Source organism: Mauremys mutica, chromosome 5 (assembly GCF_020497125.1).
Source record: "Mauremys mutica isolate MM-2020 ecotype Southern chromosome 5, ASM2049712v1, whole genome shotgun sequence".
NCBI classification, from domain to species: Eukaryota; Metazoa; Chordata; order Testudines; family Geoemydidae; genus Mauremys; species Mauremys mutica.
In genome coordinates this window covers 428,895-449,907 of record NC_059076.1, presented here as the reverse complement: position 1 = coordinate 449,907, position 21,013 = coordinate 428,895, and the positions used below count along the sequence as shown (strand labels likewise).

Below are 21,013 nucleotides of genomic sequence, written 5' to 3'. Positions count from 1 at the left end.
GCCAATTAACTTGAGGTAATTAACAGATTTGTAAAGGCTGGTGTGGACACAGTGCACACAGGGGCGGCTCCAGCACACCAAGCGCGTGCTTGGGGCGGCAAGCCACGGGGGGCGCTCTGCCGGCTCCGCGAGTGCGGCAGGCAGCCTGCCTGCCGTGCTTGGGGCGGCAAAATGCCTAGAGCCGCCCCTGAGTGCACACATTTCATCATGTTACACAGGTCTTGTTCTTTTCTCTAGGGATCAGCACAGCCTGTCTGCAGTGGGGAGAGTCCACAGTAAGTCTTTAGGAACATGTTAAATTACCTGGAGTTAACTGGCAATCAAGTACCTCAAGCTAATTGTCAATCAATTATCTCCAGCTACAAAAGTCCAGTGAAGACAAGCACAGGCCCCTTCTATTTGGGATAGTTCATCTGTGACTCTTTTGGCCTCTGTTTTCACCAGCGTTTTTTTCTTCCTTCTGCTTTGTCTTGTTTCCTATGTTGGCTGCTTCTCCCTAGGCTAGTAGGCTGGGTTAAATACCCTGGGTCTCTTCTCACTCTGTCATGCCCTCCTTCTATCACTCTATAGCATAAAAGGGCCCCAAAGCCAGCTGACCTGGCTACCTGGGAATTCTTCTTATGCAGGGAATATACAGCCTTTAATCCTCTTCATGGAAGGGTTTCCCTCTTACGTGTCAGAAGGGCTCAGTTAAGCCAATGGGATTCTTTCCAACGGGCTGTCAATCAGGCCTAAACTTTAAGTAGTCCCCAAAAGAAAATAAATGCAGTTTCATCATGAAGCAATTGGAAGAAGCCATGCAGAAAAGCAACAGAACAATTGCAGTCATCAGCTCCAGCTCCTTCGTACGCATTAGATACCCTCAGATGTATCTCGCAGTTTCAAAATTAGGTATAACCTCCATTATCTGAATGCAGGGAAGGCAAGAATAAGCTGAGATAAGTGAGGTTTCAGATAGCAGAAGAGTTTCTGGTGTAAGGGCTTGTCTATGTGCAAAGATGGTTTAACCAAAGATGGACATGACCTTAGTTTGGATAACTGAGGCGGCCCGTGCTGCATTTGACATGAGAAACAAGAAGTGTCCGACTGAGGAGGGAAATTTTCAACCCATGTGCATGATGGCATCCTCCTGTTCTAAAGAAATATTGCACCATGACAAAGAAAATAATTGGAAGTGAACTATTCATGGATCCTCTTGTTATTCTCTTCCAATGGCATTCCAGGCCAGTTGTGGTTTGGTGAAACATACTGGTAGCAGCCACATGTGACACCACTGCACATAAACAACAAAAGGAGTCTTCATTCCTGCAAGGTTTTCACAAGTGCTTCAGAGGAGATTCCAGCCACACACTTCCATCATCAGAATGGACAGCGTCACTGGCTGAGTAGAAGGGGAAGGAGGAGAGTCGTATGGATTCAATGTAGCTGCTATAATCAGAGGGTCCTGGACCTCATTTATCTCTGTTTTAGGCCAATGTCTCTGTTGACTTCAACAGAGTCACTCCTGAGTTACAACAGTGTCAGAGAAGAGGCAGCCCCACTGACTTCATCAACTATCTTCCTCTGTGTGAGAGGAAACAGACCATTGATTATGTTTCCCTACTTCTGATATACAGATGTTTACCCTCCAGGGAAACCTCTACGTTGACAAGGCCACATACTCAGCTCATAGAAACCAGTGTCACTCCACTGAAGTCCATTTACACCAGCTGAGGATCTGGCCCTGTCCTCAATCATTTTGTCACCTTATGTTACCCATCCCTTTCGAAAATAGAGGTGAGTACTTATGGAAACTCACCCAATACGCTGCTATAATAGGAGTCCCATTCCTTCCAAATCAGGAGCTGCAGAAGGTCATGAATGAGGTAGAGCAATAGGTTTTCAGTCCTTTCCAAGAAGGACATATTTTCTTGTAGATCAGAGGTGGCAGCTGGCACGTAAGAAGGAGGAGCCAATATCTGACCACACAGTCTCTCAAATGCAAACCTGGGGAAAACCTCAGGGTGAAGATAAACGGCACCCTCAGCAGCTCCGCCAGCAGCTCCCCACAGGGCAGCACTGGGTCTGAGAGGAGGACATCATACTGGGACATCCGCAGCTTTTCCAGCAGCTTCCTGCTTTTTACTGCCCCATCACATATCTGCCTCTGCGTGTGAGAAACGCTACGTGAGAGGCTCCTCATCATGCTATGCATTTCCCAGAAGGAGACCTGAGCTTTCTCATAGACCCAGAAACGCAGGAATTTTTCCCACAGTGATCGCAGCCTGTCAGATGTAAATCCAACCTCGATGGGTTCAAAATGAAGAGCGGAAGCTGAAGTAGCGTTGACAGAAAGGGATGCTGAATGGACCAGCACTGTAATGTTATGGCCCATGCTTGCCAGTTCTTCAGTCACCAGTTTCAGATTCATCCAGTGGCTGTAATCCGCAGGCCACACCAGCACCTTCCCAGAGAGCACATTCTCAGCCAGCAGGGAGAGGCAAACTAGTACCCTGCAGGTGCACTGCAAATTTAGCATCGCTGCAGCAGCTGTGAATCAGCAGACAAAGGCTGTGTTCACACAGGGATCTGCCTTAAAAGAGTGAGTCATAAAAAATTCATGCTGTCAGTAAGAAACATCCCATGATTTATGATACACCCATCTCTTTCTGGAAAACCTGGATGGGAATTCTATTCAGCATGGAATGGAGCAAACTTTGCAGATCTCCCTATCAGACGGTACAAACAGTGAACACCATGAACTTGCTGTTTCATGTGATTTTTAAAGCTAACGGCACAACTGGGAGTTCGGCACCCACCGACTTTTAATCAGAGATAAGGGCCAGATTTACAAAGGTCTTTAGGTGCCTAATGAGGCAGACAGGTGCTTAACCTGCTTAGGTGCCTAGTGGTATTTAGGCAAGTGCCTAACTCCCCTTAGCTTCAAAGGGAGTTAGGCACCTAACCTGCTTAGAATGAAACCGCTCTAAAGCAACACTGTTTGACCACACACACATAGGGAAGTGGGTTGAAGAACTTGCCTCCTCTACAGCATCCCCAGCGATCAAGGATGTCTTTCTGCAGCTTGGGGTCCTTCTGGACTCCTCAGTGTTACTGGCTGGCCAAATAACCCTGGCAGCAAACAATACCCACCCAACTGCCACCTGCTGAAGAGAATGAAATACCCACGTGCACCAAGCCCAGGGCTCTGTTGAAACAAAAGGGTTTGCAGGTAGCCTGTTCTCTCAGTAACTGGGTGGATGAGAGGCCTGCTGTGGCCATAGAATCTGCGCTGCACTCCAAGTTCAAACTCCAAGTTCTGCCCTTGGCAGAAATGTGAGAATGAGCTACAGGCCTGTTGCTACCATCTGCTTCTGATAAATGGGTTTCCTCTTCCTAGGAATGGGCCCTGAGTAGTACAGCTAATTTAGAAGGGGCTCTAACTTTTGGGGGGGGGGGGGCTCTCCTCAAACCCCCATGCAAGCTGGGATCTGGGGGACTGGGTCTGAGCTCCTTCCCTGCCCCCTGTATGCGAGCCAGGATCTGAGGGCCCCTGCCCCTTTGGGGGAGGGGAAGTTGAGCTCCTTTCCCTGACCCCCCCTGGGAGCTGAGGTGGCCCTGACTCTGTACAATGGAGACAATAGCACTTCCTTACCTCACAGGGGTGTTGGGAGGATAAATACATGAAAGATGGTGAAATGCTCAGATGCTATAGTAACAAAGGACAAATAAGTACCTGAAATGGAACTAGACTAGATACCATGCAATGAGATGTTTGGTATAAGAGCTGCTTGCTCTTCTGTATGCCACTAGGGGACAGTAACGTACTGTAGACTGGATTTGAAAGTCTGGTAACGCACTAGCTTTTTCCGGGTAACCTATTTTCCCTGCACTTAAGAAATCACTTAAAGTCCCTTTCACTGTGAGAGAAAAATAGCTTCTAAGCTTCTGCTCTGCAAAAGTTCTCATTGTTTACCAAGTCACATTGTTATTGTCCTAATGTTTTTCATTGCAGCTTATGCGTACGGTTTGGATCATTCTTTCCTTTTTCATTCTCTCTGTCCATTCTTCCCATACAAAAGCAGACAGGTATTGTAATGGAATAGCTATGGGAAACCAAGGGGAGTCAAGTGATCTGCTGTGACTGCAGTATGACAATAGAGGTTCATTTTCTTAAAGCGTGAAGGGCTCAGTCTTGCAAGGTGCCGAGCCTCGGTCAGGTGCTGGAGTCAGTGAGAGTTGAAGGTGCAGTTCACAGTTCCAAACCTATTAAAATGTCATTCACTGATCCTATGTAACTAATATTTAAGTAAACTATTAGCTCCACTGACAACAATTCAAAACCAAGGTTCTATGTGAAATGAAAGAAATCGCAGTGCCCTCATTGCTTATTACCGGATGCAGTGTATGTAAGCATAATTTGTTTTGAAAAGAGAGGCTCGGTTTTAACTAACCTGTGATGTAAGTATGGGCTTTGGTTACAAAGCCATGCTTGATTTCAGTATATCCACTGAGAACCTCTGAATTTTCCTCTCATTCACCCGGCCAAATTGCCATGCTGAACAGTTAGGGCAGAGTGTATTTTGTCTTCAGGCTTTATCCACAACTGATTTGTAGCACTAACACAGAGAAAACTTGAAAGCCATCTTCACTATATTCATAGATTTAAGGCCAGAAGGTGCTCATTAGATCATCTAATCTGATCTCCTGTGTAACACAGGCCAGAGAATTTCACCCAGTTACCCCTATATTGAGCCCTATATCACAGAAGAGCCTCCAAAGTTAACGTATCTTGCCATTAGGGGAAAATATGGCTTGGGTTCTGGATCATATCAGTGCTACCCAATATGGAAGCGGTTCAAGGAGGAGAGTATCCGTGGTGGTTGTTTAGAACATTGTGGCAGCAGCCTCTCTATAATTTAGGCTGTAGCTAGGATTCTAAAAATGCCCCAGAAAAGACAGTTCATTGTGAATGTTGGCAGGTTGTGCCATGGGCCAGGGTTCGCTTCATGGGGAGAATCTCAAGTCAGTTGAACTAGGGGTTCCTAAGACATAGCACACTAAAAAATTGACTCTTTTGAAAATAAAAAATATTGTAACGTTTTCTGCTCACCCTGTGTGAGGGGTGAAACGTCTAGCCCTGTGCTTTTGTGGCTGACATCTTGTGCCTGGGACTACAAAGAAAATTTGGCACATAAAATACAGAAAGGTATTAGCAAAAAGAACGAGGAGTACTTGTGGCACCTGAAGTGGGCACAAGTACTCATCGTTCGTTTTGCTGATACAGACTAACATGGCTACCACTCAGAAAGGTATTAGGATTTTTTTTTTGAGCTATGGAAAGACCATGGGGACTGCTGGTGATTCATGGATAGAGGTCAGACTAAGGGATCTAATGGTCCTGTCTGGCCTTAAAATCCATCAATGTCTGGCTCACTAGCATTGTCTGCAGACTCCTCACTGAGTTCAGCACTAGCTCTCCTCTGAACCTAACAAAAAGCACAGAGGGAACGGGCAAAATGATGTTCTTGCTTGCTTCTCAGCTGGATTTGAACTCAGGACCTCCAACACCACAGTACAGATCTTTACCACTTGAGCTAAAACAGCCCTTGTAGGTTTTATCATCTTATGGGAACCAGCCACTTGAAGAGGACACATAATATCACTGAACCAGTGAGTTACACTTATATACGCCCATCAAACATCCTTTGGTCTAGGAGCAGCACTGGGCTAGGGACTAGGATTTCTAGTGTCACCTCTTCCAACACCTGGCACTAGTAGTTCCCTCACACCCCTTATTACTGAGATAGTCATTGTGCCCCTGTCCTGGAAGAGAAACAAGCATCATTAACCCTCTTTTAGAGATGGGATAACTGTAGTCCACTGGAGACATGAGTTCACTTCTGGCACTGCTGAGACTAGAACCAGGGTCCCTCATCTATCCTCTTGTAAGTACACATTATAACAATCTGTAATTACATGACCACATGCAATTTGTTCTACAGGACCCCTACCTCATTCAGTGCATCGGAGGGACTGTAAATGAGACAGACAGTTGGAAAGGTTGCATTGTAAGGTCCTTAAAGTGCCTCGCACAATCAGGTCCCAGGGTGACCAGGCAGCAAGTGTGAAAAATCAGGACAGTGGGCAGGGAATAATAGGCGCCTATATAAGACAAAGCTCCAAATATCAGGACTGTCCCTATAAAATCGGGTTCTGGTCCATGAGTTGGACTCCCAGGTCCTACAGTAATACAAATAATAAATAATAATTATAATAATAAAGGCTGTTCTCCCATGGTTAAGGCACTGGACTGGAACCTAAGAGAACTGAATTCTATTCCTAGCTTTGCCACAATGGTGTGGTGTGGGGCAAGGCTCAGTTATGCCTATGCAGATGCACAGTGGGGCCGGACTGATGTTGTCTGGGGCAACTTAAAAGTTAGGAGGTACCAGAATTAAAGCGCTTGTCTTTGCAACATGAACATTCTTCTGACATAGATTTTTGGATGTAATATCATTAAGAATGAAAGAGTGAAATGCTTACCTAGAATGTCACTGTAATACGAATCCCATTCTCCCCAGTAACTCTCCAACACATAGTCTTGTAGGAGGTAAGACAGTATGTTTTTTATTCTTTCGCCGAATGACAACTTGTCTGTGAGCTCAGACAGGGCTGCGGGTGCATACGAAGGCGGAGAGGGCATCTTCCCACAATGTCTCTCCACTGTTGAGGCTGGTGTGAAACGCAGAGAGTACACAAATGGAATTCCGAGTTTGAGAGCAACTAGGTCACCGCCGATAGTCACCGGATCAGCGAGAAGCACATCGTACTTGTCCCTCTGCAGCCGGGTCATTAAATCCCGGTTGCCTAGCACGCCATCACACAGCTGTCTAGTTATCTCATTCACTTTGCTGATCAGCTTCCCCAGTTCCTTGTAGAACTGCCAGAAGGTCAGTACAATTGGTCTGTTATACACCCACAAGCTCACCATCTCCTTAATCAAGGAGTCAATGTAGTTCTTTCCGAAGGGCACAGAGTACATCTTGAACCTCTCGGCCGTCTCAGCATGCGGTGTGATGAAGAGGGAAGCGTTTGGCACTAGGATGGTGACATTGTGCTCTCGGCGTATCAGTTCCTGTATAATGATCTTAACATTTAGCCAGTGACTGGCTTCCGTAGGCCAAATCAGCACATTCCCACAGAAGACCGTTCCTATCAGAGTGACCTGAAAAGCTATAAATTGGATGTGCTTCTTTGGCACACTGGTTCGGGCTGTGGCGGAGGCCATGGCAGGTTTGGTGACTGGACAGGAATATATTTTTCACTCTCAATCACTTTCTCAGCCTCTCTCAGTGATGTGGAATAGCCACTTGACCAGTACTCCTAACGACGAACAGACACGCTGCAGAAGAGTGGGTTTTCCAAACCTGGATGGCGATGGATACACCTGGAACACAAGTACAGTTTAGGTGTCTGGATTAAAAAGACAGAAAGGGTTATGACATTTCTTTCTTGCTTAGCTCTTCTCTTTCCACTTGTTTTTTAATTGTTAGTTTCGGCTGAGGAGAAAGACGGCCAATAGAAATCCTAAACATTAGTTAAGTCTTCAAAAACAAGGCTTCAAATGAGACTTAAGTGGCACATAAGTCTTGTGTTGATCCCTCTGATAGGGGTGAATTTAATCCTTTGGCTTTATCTGTGGTAGTACCACAGTATTTCCAGACAAAAATATTAACCATGGAAATGAGGGTAAATACGGACTGTCTCATGATGCTCTTCATGTATCGATTTGTTAGGGAAGTATGAGGATAGGCCTCCTGTTAATTTTCCCATGCAGGGCCACTGGAAAGCATGTCACCGTCTCAGGACTGTGAAGGTTAGCTTTTTTAACTGTAGCATGATTGGTATTTATTTGTTCTAATGTTTGTGTTACTTAGTATAGTAACTTACAGGGATTTTTTTTGGTCTAAATATTTTCTTTTCTCCCCCCCTTTTTAGAAAAAGATGTGGTGACACTAGTGGCCGCCAGCAGGTGGTGCGGTTATAAGCGGTGTGATAAGGTCTATTCAAGAAAGGCTTATTGGCATTGGGGAGGCAACCTGCCACCACAGCACTGAGCCTTGCGTGGGGAGAGGCTGCTATAGCAGGGGCCAGAGGTGGTGAATCCCCCATAGGGCTCTCTGCAATGAGGAGGGGCTGGTGCCTCCCATAGCCATCTGCTCCAAGGCTGGTGGGGAGAGCACCACTTTCCTGGCCCTCTGCCCTGAGGATGGGTGACTCATAGAACAGGAATACTGGGCCAGGGTAGCCCCCTCCCTTCAAAGTCTCATGAGTGGCAGCACCAGCTGTGGTGGGTTAGGGAGGAGTGAGCTTTGCCTGCTCACTGAAGGACCAGTGGTGGAGGCTGGAGGGCTTCCTCCTCCCTAAGGAGAGCCAGCAGCAGCGGTCAAAGGCTCCCCTGCTCCCATAGTAACCTGGGCTCCAACCCCTCATCCCTATCAGCTGCCTGAAGAGCAGAAACACACTAAGATTCATCTTAACCTTACTCACTGATAGCTTGGCTATCTACCAACTCACATCACTGTGTACATAAGGACATAAGAATGGCCATACTGGTCAAACCCATGTTCCACCTAGCCCAGTAGCCGATGCCAGGTGCTTTGAAGGGAATGAACAGAACAGGGCAATTATCAAGTGATCCACCTCTGGTCATCCAGTCTCACCTTTTGATACTCAAAGGTTTAGCCACTGATGGACCTATACTCCATGAACTTATACAATTCTTTTTTGAATCCACTTACACTTTTGGCCTTCACAACATCCCCTGGCAATGAGTTCCACAGGTTGACTGTGTGTTGTGTGAAGTACTTCCTTTTGTGTGTTTTAAACCTGCTGCCTATTCATCTCATTGGCTGTTCCCTTGTTTTTGTGTTATGTGAAGGGGTAAAGAATTCTTCCCTATTCCCTTTCCACACCAATAATGATTTTATAGACCAATATCGTATCCCTGTTTTGCCATCTCTTTTCCAAGATAAACAATTCCAGTCTTTTTAATCTCTCCTTATACAGAAGCTGTTCATCATTTTTGTTGACCTTCTCTATACCTTTTGCAGTTCCAGTGTTCAAGGTAGTGGCGTACCAGGGGTTTCTATAGTGGCACTATGATATTTTCTGTCTTATTATCTATCCCTTTCCTAATGGTTCCTTACACAATAGCTTTTTTGACTGCTGCTGCACATTTGATGGTCACTGCACACTGAGTGGAGGATTTCAGAGAACTATCTAAAATGACTCCAAGATCTTTCTTGAGTGACAACCACTAATTTAGACCCCATCATTTTGTATGTATAATTGAGATGATGTTTCCCAATGTGCATTATTTTGCACTTATCAACATTGAATTTTGTGACATCTGTAAATGTTGCCACTTCACTATTTGTCCCCTTTTTCAGGTCATTTATGAATATGTTGACCAGCATAAGTTCTGATGCGGTTCAACAAGGACAAGTGCAGAGTCCTGCACTTAGGACGGAAGAATCCCATGCACTGCTACAGACTAGGGACCAAGTGGCTAGGCAGCAGTTCTGCAGAAAAGGACCTAGGGGTCACAGTGGACGAGAAGCTGGATATGAGTCGACAGTGCCCTTGTTGCCAAGAAGGCTAATGGCATTTTGGATGTATAAGTAGGAGCATTGCCAGCAGATTGAGGGACATGATCGTTCCCCTCTATTCAGCACTGGTGAGGACTCATTTGGAGTTCTGTGTCCAGTTTTGGGCCCCACACTACAAGAAGGATGTGGAAAAATTGGAAAGAGTTCAGTGGAGGGCAACAAAAAAGATTAGGGGGCAGGAGCACATGAGTTATGAGGAGAGGCTGAGGGAACTGGGATTGTTTAGTCTGCAGAAGAGAAGAATGAGGGGGGGATTTGATAGCTGCTTTCAACTACCTGAAAGGGGGTTCCAAAGAGAATGGATCTAGACTGTTCTCAGTGGTAGCAGATGACAGAACAAGGAGTAATGGTCTCAAGTTGCAGTGGTGGAGGTTTAGGTTGGATATTAGGAAAAACTGTTTCATTAGGAGGGTGGTGAAGCACTAGAATGGGTTACCTAGGGAGGTTGTGAAATCTCCTTCCTTAGAGGTTTTTAAGGTCAGGCTTGACAAAGCCCTGGCTGGGATGATTTAGTTGGGTTTGGTTCTGCTTTGAGCAGGGGGTTGGACTAGAACCTCCTGAAGTCCCTTCCAACCCTGATATTCTATGTCCCAGTACAGATCCTTAGGGGATCTTCTATTTATCTTTCTCCATTCTGGAAACTGAACATTTATTACTACCCTTTGTTTCCTGTCTTTTAATGAGTTACTGATCCATGAGAGGACCTTCCCTCTTATCACGACTCCTTACTTTGTTTAAGAGCCTTTTCATAGAATCATAGAATCATAGAATTCAAGATCAGAAGGGACCATTATGATCATCTAGTCTGACCTCCTGCAAGATGCAGGCCACATAAGCCGATCTACCCACTCCTTTAGCAAGCGACCCCTGCCCCATGCTTCGGAGGAAGGTGCAAAACCTCCAGGGCCACTGCCAATCTGCCCTGGAGGAAAATTCCTTCCCGACCCCAAATATGGCGGTCAGCTGAACCCCGAGCATGCGGGCAAGACTCTCCAGCCATACCCTCTGGAAAAAGGTTAAGAATATCATATCATTGACCCATTGTACTATTTACCAGTGTGGCACTTAATTGACCTATTGACTAAGCCCGTTATCCTATTATACCATCTCCTCCATAAACTTATCTAGCTTAATCTTAAAGTCATGGAGGTCCTTCGCCCCTACTGTTTCCCTCGGTAGGCTGTTCCAGTATTGCACTCCCCTGATGGTTAGAAACCTTCGTCTAATTTCAAGCCTAAATTTCCTGACTGACAATTTATATCCGTTTGTCCTCGTGTCTACATTAGCACTGAGCTGAAATAATTCCTCTCCTTCCCTGGTATTTATCCCTCTGATATATTTAAAGAGTGCAATCATATCTCCCCTTATCCTTCTTTTGGTTAAGGAAAACAAACCGAGCTCCTCAAGTCTCCTTTCATACGACAGGCCTTCCATTCCTCAGATCATTCTAGTGGCCCTTCTTTGTACCCGTTCCAGTTTTAATTCATCCTTCTTAAACATGGGAGACCAAAACTGCACACAATACTCCAAATGAGGTCTCACCAACGCCTTATATAACGGGACTAGCACTTCCTTATCCCTACTAGAAATACCTCGCCTAATGCAACCCAAGACCGCATTAGCTTTTTTAACGGCCACATCACATTGCCTACTCATAGTCATCCTACGATCAACCAGGACTCCCAGGTCCTTCTCCTCCTCCGTTACTTCCAACTGGTGCGTCCCTAGCTTATAACTAAAATTCTTGTTAGTCATCCCTAAATGCATAACCTTACACTTCTCACTATTGAATTTCATCCTGTTACTAATACTCCAGTTTACAAGGTCATCCAAATCTCCCTGGAGGATATCCCGATCCTTCTCCGAATTGGCAATACCTCCCAACTTGGTGTCATCCGCAAACTTTATCAGCCCACTCCTACTCTTGGTTCCCAGGTCAGCAATAAATAGATTGAATAAAATAGGACCCAAAACCGAACCTTGAGGAACTCCACTGGTAACCCCCCTCCAACTCGACAGTTCCCCTTTCAGTACTACCCTCTGCAGTCTCCCCTTTAACCAGCTCCTTATCCACCTCTTGATTTTCATTTCGATCCCCATCTTTTCCAATTTAACCAATAATTCCTCATGCGGTACCGTATCAAACGCCTTACTGAAATCCAGATATATTAGATCCACCGCATTTCCCTTGTCTAAAAAATCTGTTACTTTCTCAAAGAAGGAGATCAGATTGGTTTGGCACGATCTACCTTTTGTAAATCCATGCTGTAATCTATCCCAGTTGCCATCGGCCTCCTGCTCCGTAACCACTCTCTCTTTTAAAAATTTTTCCATTACTTTGCATACTACAGATGTTAAACTAACAGGCCTGTAGTTACCCGGGTCACTTTTTTTCCCCTTCTTGAATATAGGAACTACATTAGCTAATCTCCAGTCAAACGGTACAATCCCCGAATTTAGAGATTTATTAAAAATCATCGCTAACGGGCTAGCAATATCACTCGCCAATTCCCTTAATATTCTAGGATGAAGATTATCCGGGCCCCCCGATTTACTTCCGTTAAGCTGTTCAAGTTTGGCCTCCACCTCAGATACCGTAATGTCTACCCCCATATCTTCATTCCCATCGGTCCCTCTATCACTATTCCTTAGCCCTTCATTAGCCTCATTAAAGACCGAGGCAAAATATTCATTCAGATATTGTGCCATTCCAAGATTATCCCTAATCTCCACTCCGTTTAAAGTTTTAAGCGGTCCCACTTCTTCCTTCTTGGTTTTCTTCCTATTTATATGGCTAAAAAACCTTTTGCTATTGGTTTTAATCCCCTTTGCTAGGTCCATCTCCACCCGTCGCTTTGCCTTTCTCACTGCATCCCTACACCCTCTGACCTCAATAAGGTAGGTTTCTTTGCTGATCCCTCCCATTTTCCACTCCTGGTACGCTTTCTGTTTTTTCTTAATGACCCCTCTAAGACGCTTGGTCATCCAGCTCAGTCTAAAACTGCTACCTACGAGCCGTTTTCCCTTTCTCGGGATACATGCCTCTGATAACTCCTGCAATTTCAACCTGAAGTAACCCCAGGCGTCATCTGCCTTTAGATTCCTAAATATGTTGGTCCAGTCCACTTCCCTAACTAGTCGCCTTAATTTAGTAAAGTTAGCCCTTTTGAAATCGTAAACCCTAGTCTCAGATGCAATATTGATTATCCTCTCATTAATTTTGAAACGAATTAGCTCATGATCACTCGAGCCAAGGTTGTCCCCTACAACTATTTCCTCAACAAGGTCCTCATTACTCACCAAAATCAGATCTAAAATGGCATCCCCCCTCGTCGGTTCAGCAACTACTTGATGGAGGAATTCATCAGCTATTACGTCTAGGAAAAGCTGAGCCCTATTGTTATTACTAGCATTTGTTTCCCAATCTATATCTGGGAAGTTAAAGTCTCCCATGATCAAGCAGTTCCTATTAGTGTTTACCTCCTTAAAAACATTAAAGAGCTCTGTATCCGTCTCCAAGCTAGATCCCGGCGGTCTATAGCACACCCCAATCACTATCCCGGGTGAGGCTCTGGTAGTTTTCTTCCCCAATGTGACCATTGCCCACACAGACTCCGTATTATCCATTGCATTGCTAGTTATTTCATTACATTTCACCTCATTATTGATATACAATGCTACTCCCCCACCTTTACCTTTGCATCGGTCTTTTCTAAACAGCACATACCCTTCCATACCTGTACTCCAGTCATGGCTATCGTTCCACCATGTTTCGGTTATTCCTACGATATCCGGTTTCAATTCTCGGACCAGGAGCTCCAGTTCCTCCATTTTATTACCTAAGCTTCTCGCATTGGTGAACAAACATCCTAACTTTTGCTGTTGGGCTCCTCTCACTCTTTTCACCCCGCTCGGTAGGGACACAGTACTACCAGTATGACCTGTCGATCTAGTATCTGCCCCCCCCCCTCTTCCTTACACCTAACCGTCCCCCTCTGGCTATATCTGTTGTTATCTTGTTGTTCTCACTCCCAATGTATAAATTTGGCCTGGAGAGCACCAGGACCTCTCCCAACCGTCTCCCCCCAGTGTCTAGTTTAAAGCTCTTTTAATCAGATGAGCCAGCCTCCCTCCTAGAAGTCTACTTCCTTCCCTACTTAGGTGGAGCCCATCCCGTGAGAACAGTTGTCTGTCCCCAAAAGCCTCCCAGTGCCCATACATCCCAAAGCCCTCCTTGTAACACCACTCTCTCAGCCAACTATTAATCGTCAGGATTCTCTCACCCCTTTGGCGCCCTTCCCTAGGGACAGGTAGGATCCCACTGAAGATCACCTGAGCCTCAATTTCCTTAAGCGTCTTACCCAACCTGGCATAGTCTCCCTTGATCCTCTCTTGCGAGAATCTAGCAGTGTCATTTGTTCCCACATGAAGGATGACCAAAGGGTTCTTACCTGCTCCTCTTAGGATCCTTTTCAACCTCAGGTCCACATCCCGTATTTTAGCGCCCGGTAGACAGCACACCCTTCTGTTCTCCGGATCGGCCCTGGTCACAGGCCTGTCCAACCTTCTCAGTATGGAATCCCCAATCACGTAGACCTGCCTTTGCCTGGGGACAGTGCGGTCCTCTAACCTATCCCCCGTTCCCCCTGGTTGCAAGCTCCTTCCATTCCTATCTTCCCTTGTGGTTCCCCTTAAGCCATCCTGTAACCTCCCCTGGCCCAAACTTGGTGTTGCCTCCATAGACTCCTCCCCTCTATCTATGGGACTGGCCGCTCGTCTCTTTTTCCTTGGCCTCCCACCATCAGCTACCATCTGCTTTACCCCTTCCTCATTCTCCAAACCTTCAAACCTGTTCCTTAGCTCTATTTCCCCCTCACTAGCTCTCCTTTTCCTTGGCCTGCTTCTCACAGTCACATGCTTCCACCGCCCATCTTCCTCGTCTGGTGGTCCCCCCTCGTTGGCCTTAGCCCCTGCTCCCACCTGTGCCCCTGGGCGTTCCCCTTCGGTTACTGCCTGCCATTGCTCCATCAGCTGCTCGAACCCCCTTCTATTCTCTATCAGGGTTTCTACCTGCAGCTCTAGGCCCTGGATCTTTTCCTCCAGCAGCTCTATTAGGCGACACTTCATACATACATAGTACTGCTCTGGGTCCCCTGCTAGAACCAGGTACATACCGCAGCTGCTGCATGCTCTCATCCTCGGTGTGTCCTCTGCTGCTTGGCTCATGGCTGCTGCTGTCCCGGCCTCGCTCGGTGCTTGTACCTAGGGACACACAGGGGACACGGCGCCGCCCCCTTCCTCCTCCCCCTGCAAACTCCCACTCAAACTCCCCTGTTAGCAGCCCTGTTTGCTGCCTCCTGTGCCGCTGCTAGCTTTTGTGTGGGATCTTTCTGAAAGTCCACGTATACTACATCAACTGGATCACCCCTGTCCACGTGTGCTGACACCCTCAAAGAAATAGATTGGTGAGGCATGATTTCCCCTTTACAAAAGCCATCTTGACTCTTCCCCAAGATATTGTGTTCATCTATGTGTCTAATAATTCTGTTCCTTACTACCAGATTGCCTAGAACTGAAGTTAGACTTACTGGCCTGGAATTGCCAACATCATCTCAGCAGTCTTTTTTAAAAAATAGGCATTACATTACCCCTCCTCTAATCAGCTAGTAGTACTAGTACAGAGGCTGATTTAACAATGTTTTCTGACTGCCATGACCTTCTGAGCCTCTGTCAACACCCGTGAATATTTGTCACTCCCAATACCATCCAGCATAACTAGTAATTCACACATGACAACATTTAAAACACAGGCACCGCAAGTTCAACCCCATAGTTTCTACTTAGGTACCTAAATAAGTATCCTATGAAGCTTTCTCTGACTAATAGAAGTTGTGGGTGCTCAAACCCTCTGAAAATCAGACCCGTTATTTAGATGCCTAAATGTGGATGTAGGAGTCTAACATGACATCCCCAATTTTGAAATTTTTGGCCTTTTTCATATTCAGACTTTTTAAATTGACAAAGTTCCCCAAATCCATGAATCTAAAGCAAATTAAGGCAGTGTCCTGGAACAGTACAGTATATCTCAAATCAAAATCATTTACCATCACAATAATAATTCATACCTAGTTCTTATAATCAACAGGTAGTTTTTCAATTGCTACTAATGTTATGATTTAAGTAGACAAGTGGGGTTCACTTATATACCCCAATGCAGTTCACCACCAACCTCGTAACATTAACTATTCTGCCAGTGCCCGATTTTCCACTAACCAATTTTACTGTTATGCCGTGGCTATTCCGGAATAGCCCCGCTGTGGACACACTATTCCAGAATAAAAGTCACTGTATTCCAGAATAATCTGTGCACTCACAAAGTCCACTAATAATTCCAGAATAAAGTGACTTTTAGTCTGGAATAGACTGCCCAAACTGGGAGGTATTCTGGTTAATTTCCCCATGTAAACAAGCCCTACGAGCTGATGCATATACATGTACCAGAAAGCAGTCTTCTTGGGCCCTAATCCGGCAACTGGTTCCTCTTAGGCAGATTTCTCCTTTGAAGCCTGAAAGCACAGATGCAGTTGCAAGACCTGGGCTTTGGTTTGCCTGTCATTATCTCAACAAGATGATCTTGTAAGAAGTCGATATAAAATTACATCACCAAACAAACAAAATATGGAACTTCCCCACAGAAAATTGCAGAAAAAAATCATGCAAAAATCTCTTACCTAACGGAACATCCTGATATATATTTAAACTAATTACTTCTTTTTCTTCATAATTAAGTCCAGTTTATGTCAACCTAATGTATTACCAAATGCACACACTGTCCCATTGCTACTCACCTGATCTTTCCCTTGGAAGCTCTGGCAGCACTTGTGCTCTGGCAAAAATAAAAGGAGCTTAAATATGTTTACCCCGAATAGAGCTCTTAAACAGGAAGAAAGTAATATGATAAGCACCAGGAAATATTTTTAGGAATCATTTATCACCTTTTTCCAATTACTAAATAATAAATATTATTTCCACAGATCTAGTATGTGGGGGAACATCGTAATTGGCAACCTCCAATAGCCAAATAGAGCCAGATTTTCAAGTGCTAAGTATCTACTAGGGCCAGATTTTCAGAAGAGATCAATTCAGTTTAGGCATCTAAATCGATCAATTCAGTTTAGGCATCCAAATTCTCAAAAATGCTCAGCTCCACTGAAAAACGTGGGAACTTCTGAGTGCTGAGCCTTTTTAAAAATCTGCTCAGTTCATTTAAGTGCCTTTTCTGAAAATTTGACCCTTAAATAAAAGCCTAATTTTCAAAGTTGCTGAGCACTCAGTAGTTCCCCACCAAAGTCCAGAGAGAAACTATTGCTTGTGGTTTGTATTTACAATTTTCAGAAATGCTCAGTGGCTCACAGCTCCCATTGACTTCAGCAGGAGCTGCTGGGTCTGCAGCACTTTTGAAAATCAGGACTCGTACTTATGCATTTCATACACACTTAGGAGCCACCATTTTAGAAAATGTTGACCTTAGTATCACATTTCAATTTCAACCTTTCCGAAAAACCTTCAGAATGTAGGGCACATTCTACCATTAAAATCAGGCCAGAAAGGTGAATGTGAGGCAAGATTTTCAACAGAACCTATGGCCTTGTCTACATGGGAAAGTATAACCTATGATGTGAATTTAAACCAACATTGTCATACCACTATAACCTCACGTCAACACTTATTATGATATAACAGTATTTTTTTTGGTTTTGTTTATGTTGCGTTGGAAAGGATTTTGTTAAATCAAGATAAGGCATTCCTATACCATAAGTAGTGTCGACACAAGGGATTATATCTGTATAACTCTATTGACACAACTGGCAAAACTTTCTTAGGTAGACAAGAGATTAAGGGTATGTCTAAACCACAAATTAAGGTGTGATTGTAACACAGGTAGGCGTACAGTGCTAGTTTTAATCTAGTTTGTGCAGGTAACAACAGCAGTGAAAATGCGGTGGTACAAGCCCTCCAGGGACTCTAGGTATGTACTTGAGTTGCTGACCTGCGCCGGGGTCCTTGCTGTCATATCTTCACTGATGTTGTTACCTGAAGGTAGTGGCAGGTATACCTGCTCATGTTGCAATTATACCTTTATTTGTGGTGTAGACCAACCCGTAGAAGCAAAAGTCCCTGTGAAAGTCAATGGAAGCAGTACTTCTAAATCTTTTAGGTGCTTTTGAAAACCTCCTTCTTAATAAATAGCTCCATGGGAAATTAGAGTCACTTCTAATGGAAGCAAAAAGGTTTCAAGTTCCAGTATTCTCAGTGGTTACTTTTCAAAGCTGATAATCAAATTATCCATAATGCAAAAAGGAGAAGAAAAGCCTTTTGAGAGGATTAACTGACAAAGAATTTTTTTAAGGTTTGTGTGGCAAACAAATGAGAAAGTAGGTTGGAAAATTGCAGGTGTTATGTTTCAGACCTGTTTCACAGTTCTAGTATTACAAATCCCAAATCCCATAGTAATTGACACATCTCTAACCTGCTTTAGTGGCCACTGGTTCTTCAAGGTTGAGATTTAGTCACACAAAAGTTATGAAATTCAGAGTTATGGTTCCCACGGAGACCTCTGGGACTTAAGCATATGCTAAAATTTAAGTACATGTACAAATTAAGTACTTTGATGAATCGTGGTCTAGGTGTATATGCAGCAAAGAATCCTGTGGCACCTTATAGACTAACAGAGTTTTGGAGCATGAGCTTTCGTGGGTGAATACCCACTTCGTTGGATGCAAGTAGTGGAAATTTCCAGGGGCAGGTATATATATGCAAGAAAGAAGCAAGCTAGAGATAACGAGGTTAGTTCAATCAGGGAGGATGAGGTCCTGTTCTAGCAGTTAAGGTGTGAAAACCAAGGGAGGAGAAACTGGTTTTGTAGTTGGCAAGCCATTCACAGTCTTTGTTTAATCCTGAGCTGATGTGTCAAATTTGCAGATGAACTGAAGCTCAGCAGTTTGTCTTTGGAGTCTGGTCCTGAAGTTTTTTTTGCTGCAGGATGGCCATCTTAAGATCTGCTATTGTGTAGCCAGGGAGGTTGAAGTGTTCTCCTACAGGTTTTTGTATATTGCCATTCCTAATATCTGATTTGTGTCTATATATCCTTTTCCGTAGACACTGTCCAGTTTGACCGATGTACATAGCAGAGAGGCATTGCTGGCATATGATGGCGTATATTACATTGGTGGACGTGCAGGTGAATCAACCGGTGATGGTGTGGCTGATCTGGTTAGGTCCTGTGATGGTGTCGCTGGTGTAGATATGTGGGCAGAGTTGGCATCGAGGTTTGTTGCATGGATTGGTTCCTGAGCTAGAGTTACTATGGTGCGGTGTGCAGTTACTGGTGAGAATATGCTTCAGGTTGGCAGGTTGTCTGTGGGCGAGGACTGGCCTGCCACCCAAGGCCTGTGAAAGTGTGGGATCATTGTCCAGGATGGGTTGTAGATCCCTGATGATGCCTTGGAGAGGTTTTAGCTGGGGACAGTATGTGATGGCGAGTGGAATCCTGTTGGTTTCTTTCTTGGATTTGTCTTGCAGTAGGAGGCTTCTGGGTACACGTCTGGCTCTGTTGATCTGTTTCCTTATTTCCTCGTGCGGGTATTGTAGTTTTGAGAATGCTTGGTGGAGATTTTGTAGGTGTTGGTCTCTGTCTGAGGGGTTAGAGCAGATGCCTCAGTGCTTGGCTGTAGACAATGGATTGTGTGGTGTGCCCGGGATGGAAGCTGGAAGCATGAAGGTAGGCATAGCGGTCAGTAGGTTTTCGGTACAGGGTGGTGGTAATGTGACCATCACTTATTTGCACCGTGGTGTCTAGGTGTATATGACAGTTCTATTTTATTTCCAAATCGTTTTTCAGCCATCCATAGCCAAGAAGATTCTGAACAGGAAAACAATGTTTCTTCATGTTGGGATCACTCCAAACAACTGCAGTTTTCCGTTAATTCTTCTGAAAAAAAGCAACTTCTGAATTGAAGGCTCCATTAGGAATCAAAGCCCAAAAAGCTCATTTTATTTGGGAAAATGATCAGACTGATAAAAGAAGAGGTCTATAATTTAAATCCCAATTCATAACTGTGAAAGTATAGCCCTCCCCCCACCTTTTCATAGTTTTGCAAACGGCCAGTAGGTGGAGGCAGAAGCCTCCACAAGGCCTCACGTACTGTACCTTGACCCTTGTGACTAATTTTTTCTGCTTGCAGTCAGAGACAGAAAAGATTCCGCTTCAAGCCAGTCTTTCTTGAACAGATAACGGTATTACGGGGCTTGACACCCACCAATGAAGTGTTAACACAGCATGGTCTTTGTCTGAAAGTGTATAAAAAGCTTGTGAAACTTGTGTGCAGTAGAGTTTTCTGTATTTACTATAGAGCTCTCCTTTCTTCTGCAGAATAAAGCATTTTTCCTTATCCCTGTCAGGCTGTTATTGGCTCTCAGCTAGGCAGACCCGATATTTCGGTAACAGTTTTTGGCGACTCCAGACGGGACTCTCCTAGCTCGGACATTGGACTCCGGACGGCTGCGGCGAACTGGGAACGGCGCCAACAGGGTGTTTGGCCCCTCTTTCTCTGCTTCACCGCAGCCCCTGGGGTTCGTGTTCCGATAAGGGGAGCCCTAATAGGATAAGGAAACACTATCTGGTTTTGGTGCACTATCTGGTTTTGTTCTGTTCTGTTTAACCGGTTACTGTTGTTTTTCTGCTCTGTTCATTTGGGCGTTAGGTGTGTGGGCGGAACTGAACTTCTCGTTCGTAATTCCCCAGAGTGGAAGCCATGTGTGCGATGAAGCTCTGAGGTTGTATTGAGATCCTTCTGTCCCGCCCCCTGTAACGGACAGTGTAATAGAAGTAGGAAAACCTGGATTAGACTGTAATTCCCACTGATCTCTGAGTAATTCTCTTTTCAGGTTGAGTGTCAGCAGACAGATGGGTGGGTCTCTGGCAAAACGCTCTAAGGATAGCCCTTTAGATTATATGTTAAGTAAATGGCCTTTACCAGGTGTTCATAAAGGTATATCAAGGAAGCGCTTTATACAACTTTGCACCCAGGACTGGCCAACCCTGAGGACTGCATGGCTCGAATTTGGCTCCTTTGATATTCTGACTTATTTAACTCCTTTGCGCCTGATATTAGAGAATCAAGCGCCTGGTCAAATGGACTATTGGTTTTTGTGGGACGATGAGGCTCATCGTCGTTTACAGAAGATAAAAATCCAGGCCCCTCTATTCCCGAAAGCTTCTGCCCCAAGTGAAGCTGATTGTTGGGAAGATACCCCCCCAATGTATTGTCCTAGACCACGACCACCCTCGGCAGCAATAT

The 21,013-nt window shown here is 44.9% G+C and overlaps 2 protein-coding genes across 2 annotated transcripts in view; both read right to left on the bottom strand.

Moving 5' to 3' along the window:
• The window catches only part of LOC123371050 (UDP-glucuronosyltransferase 2A2-like), a 66,229-nt gene extending 58,701 nt beyond the window's left edge, over positions 1-7,528 (bottom strand). Inside the window, exon 1 of the mRNA XM_045018192.1 lies at positions 6,526-7,528. Coding sequence (XP_044874127.1) covers positions 6,526-7,270 — 745 coding nt within the window. The 5' untranslated portion in view covers positions 7,271-7,528. The remainder of the gene's footprint in view (positions 1-6,525) is intronic.
• On the bottom strand, positions 1,838-2,576 carry LOC123370691 (UDP-glucuronosyltransferase 2B17-like). Its single transcript, XM_045017405.1, has one exon. It carries the CDS (start codon positions 2,516-2,518, stop codon positions 1,838-1,840), a length of 681 nt encoding a protein of 226 aa, XP_044873340.1. The 5' UTR covers positions 2,519-2,576.
• Positions 7,529-21,013: the final 13,485 nt, after the last annotated feature.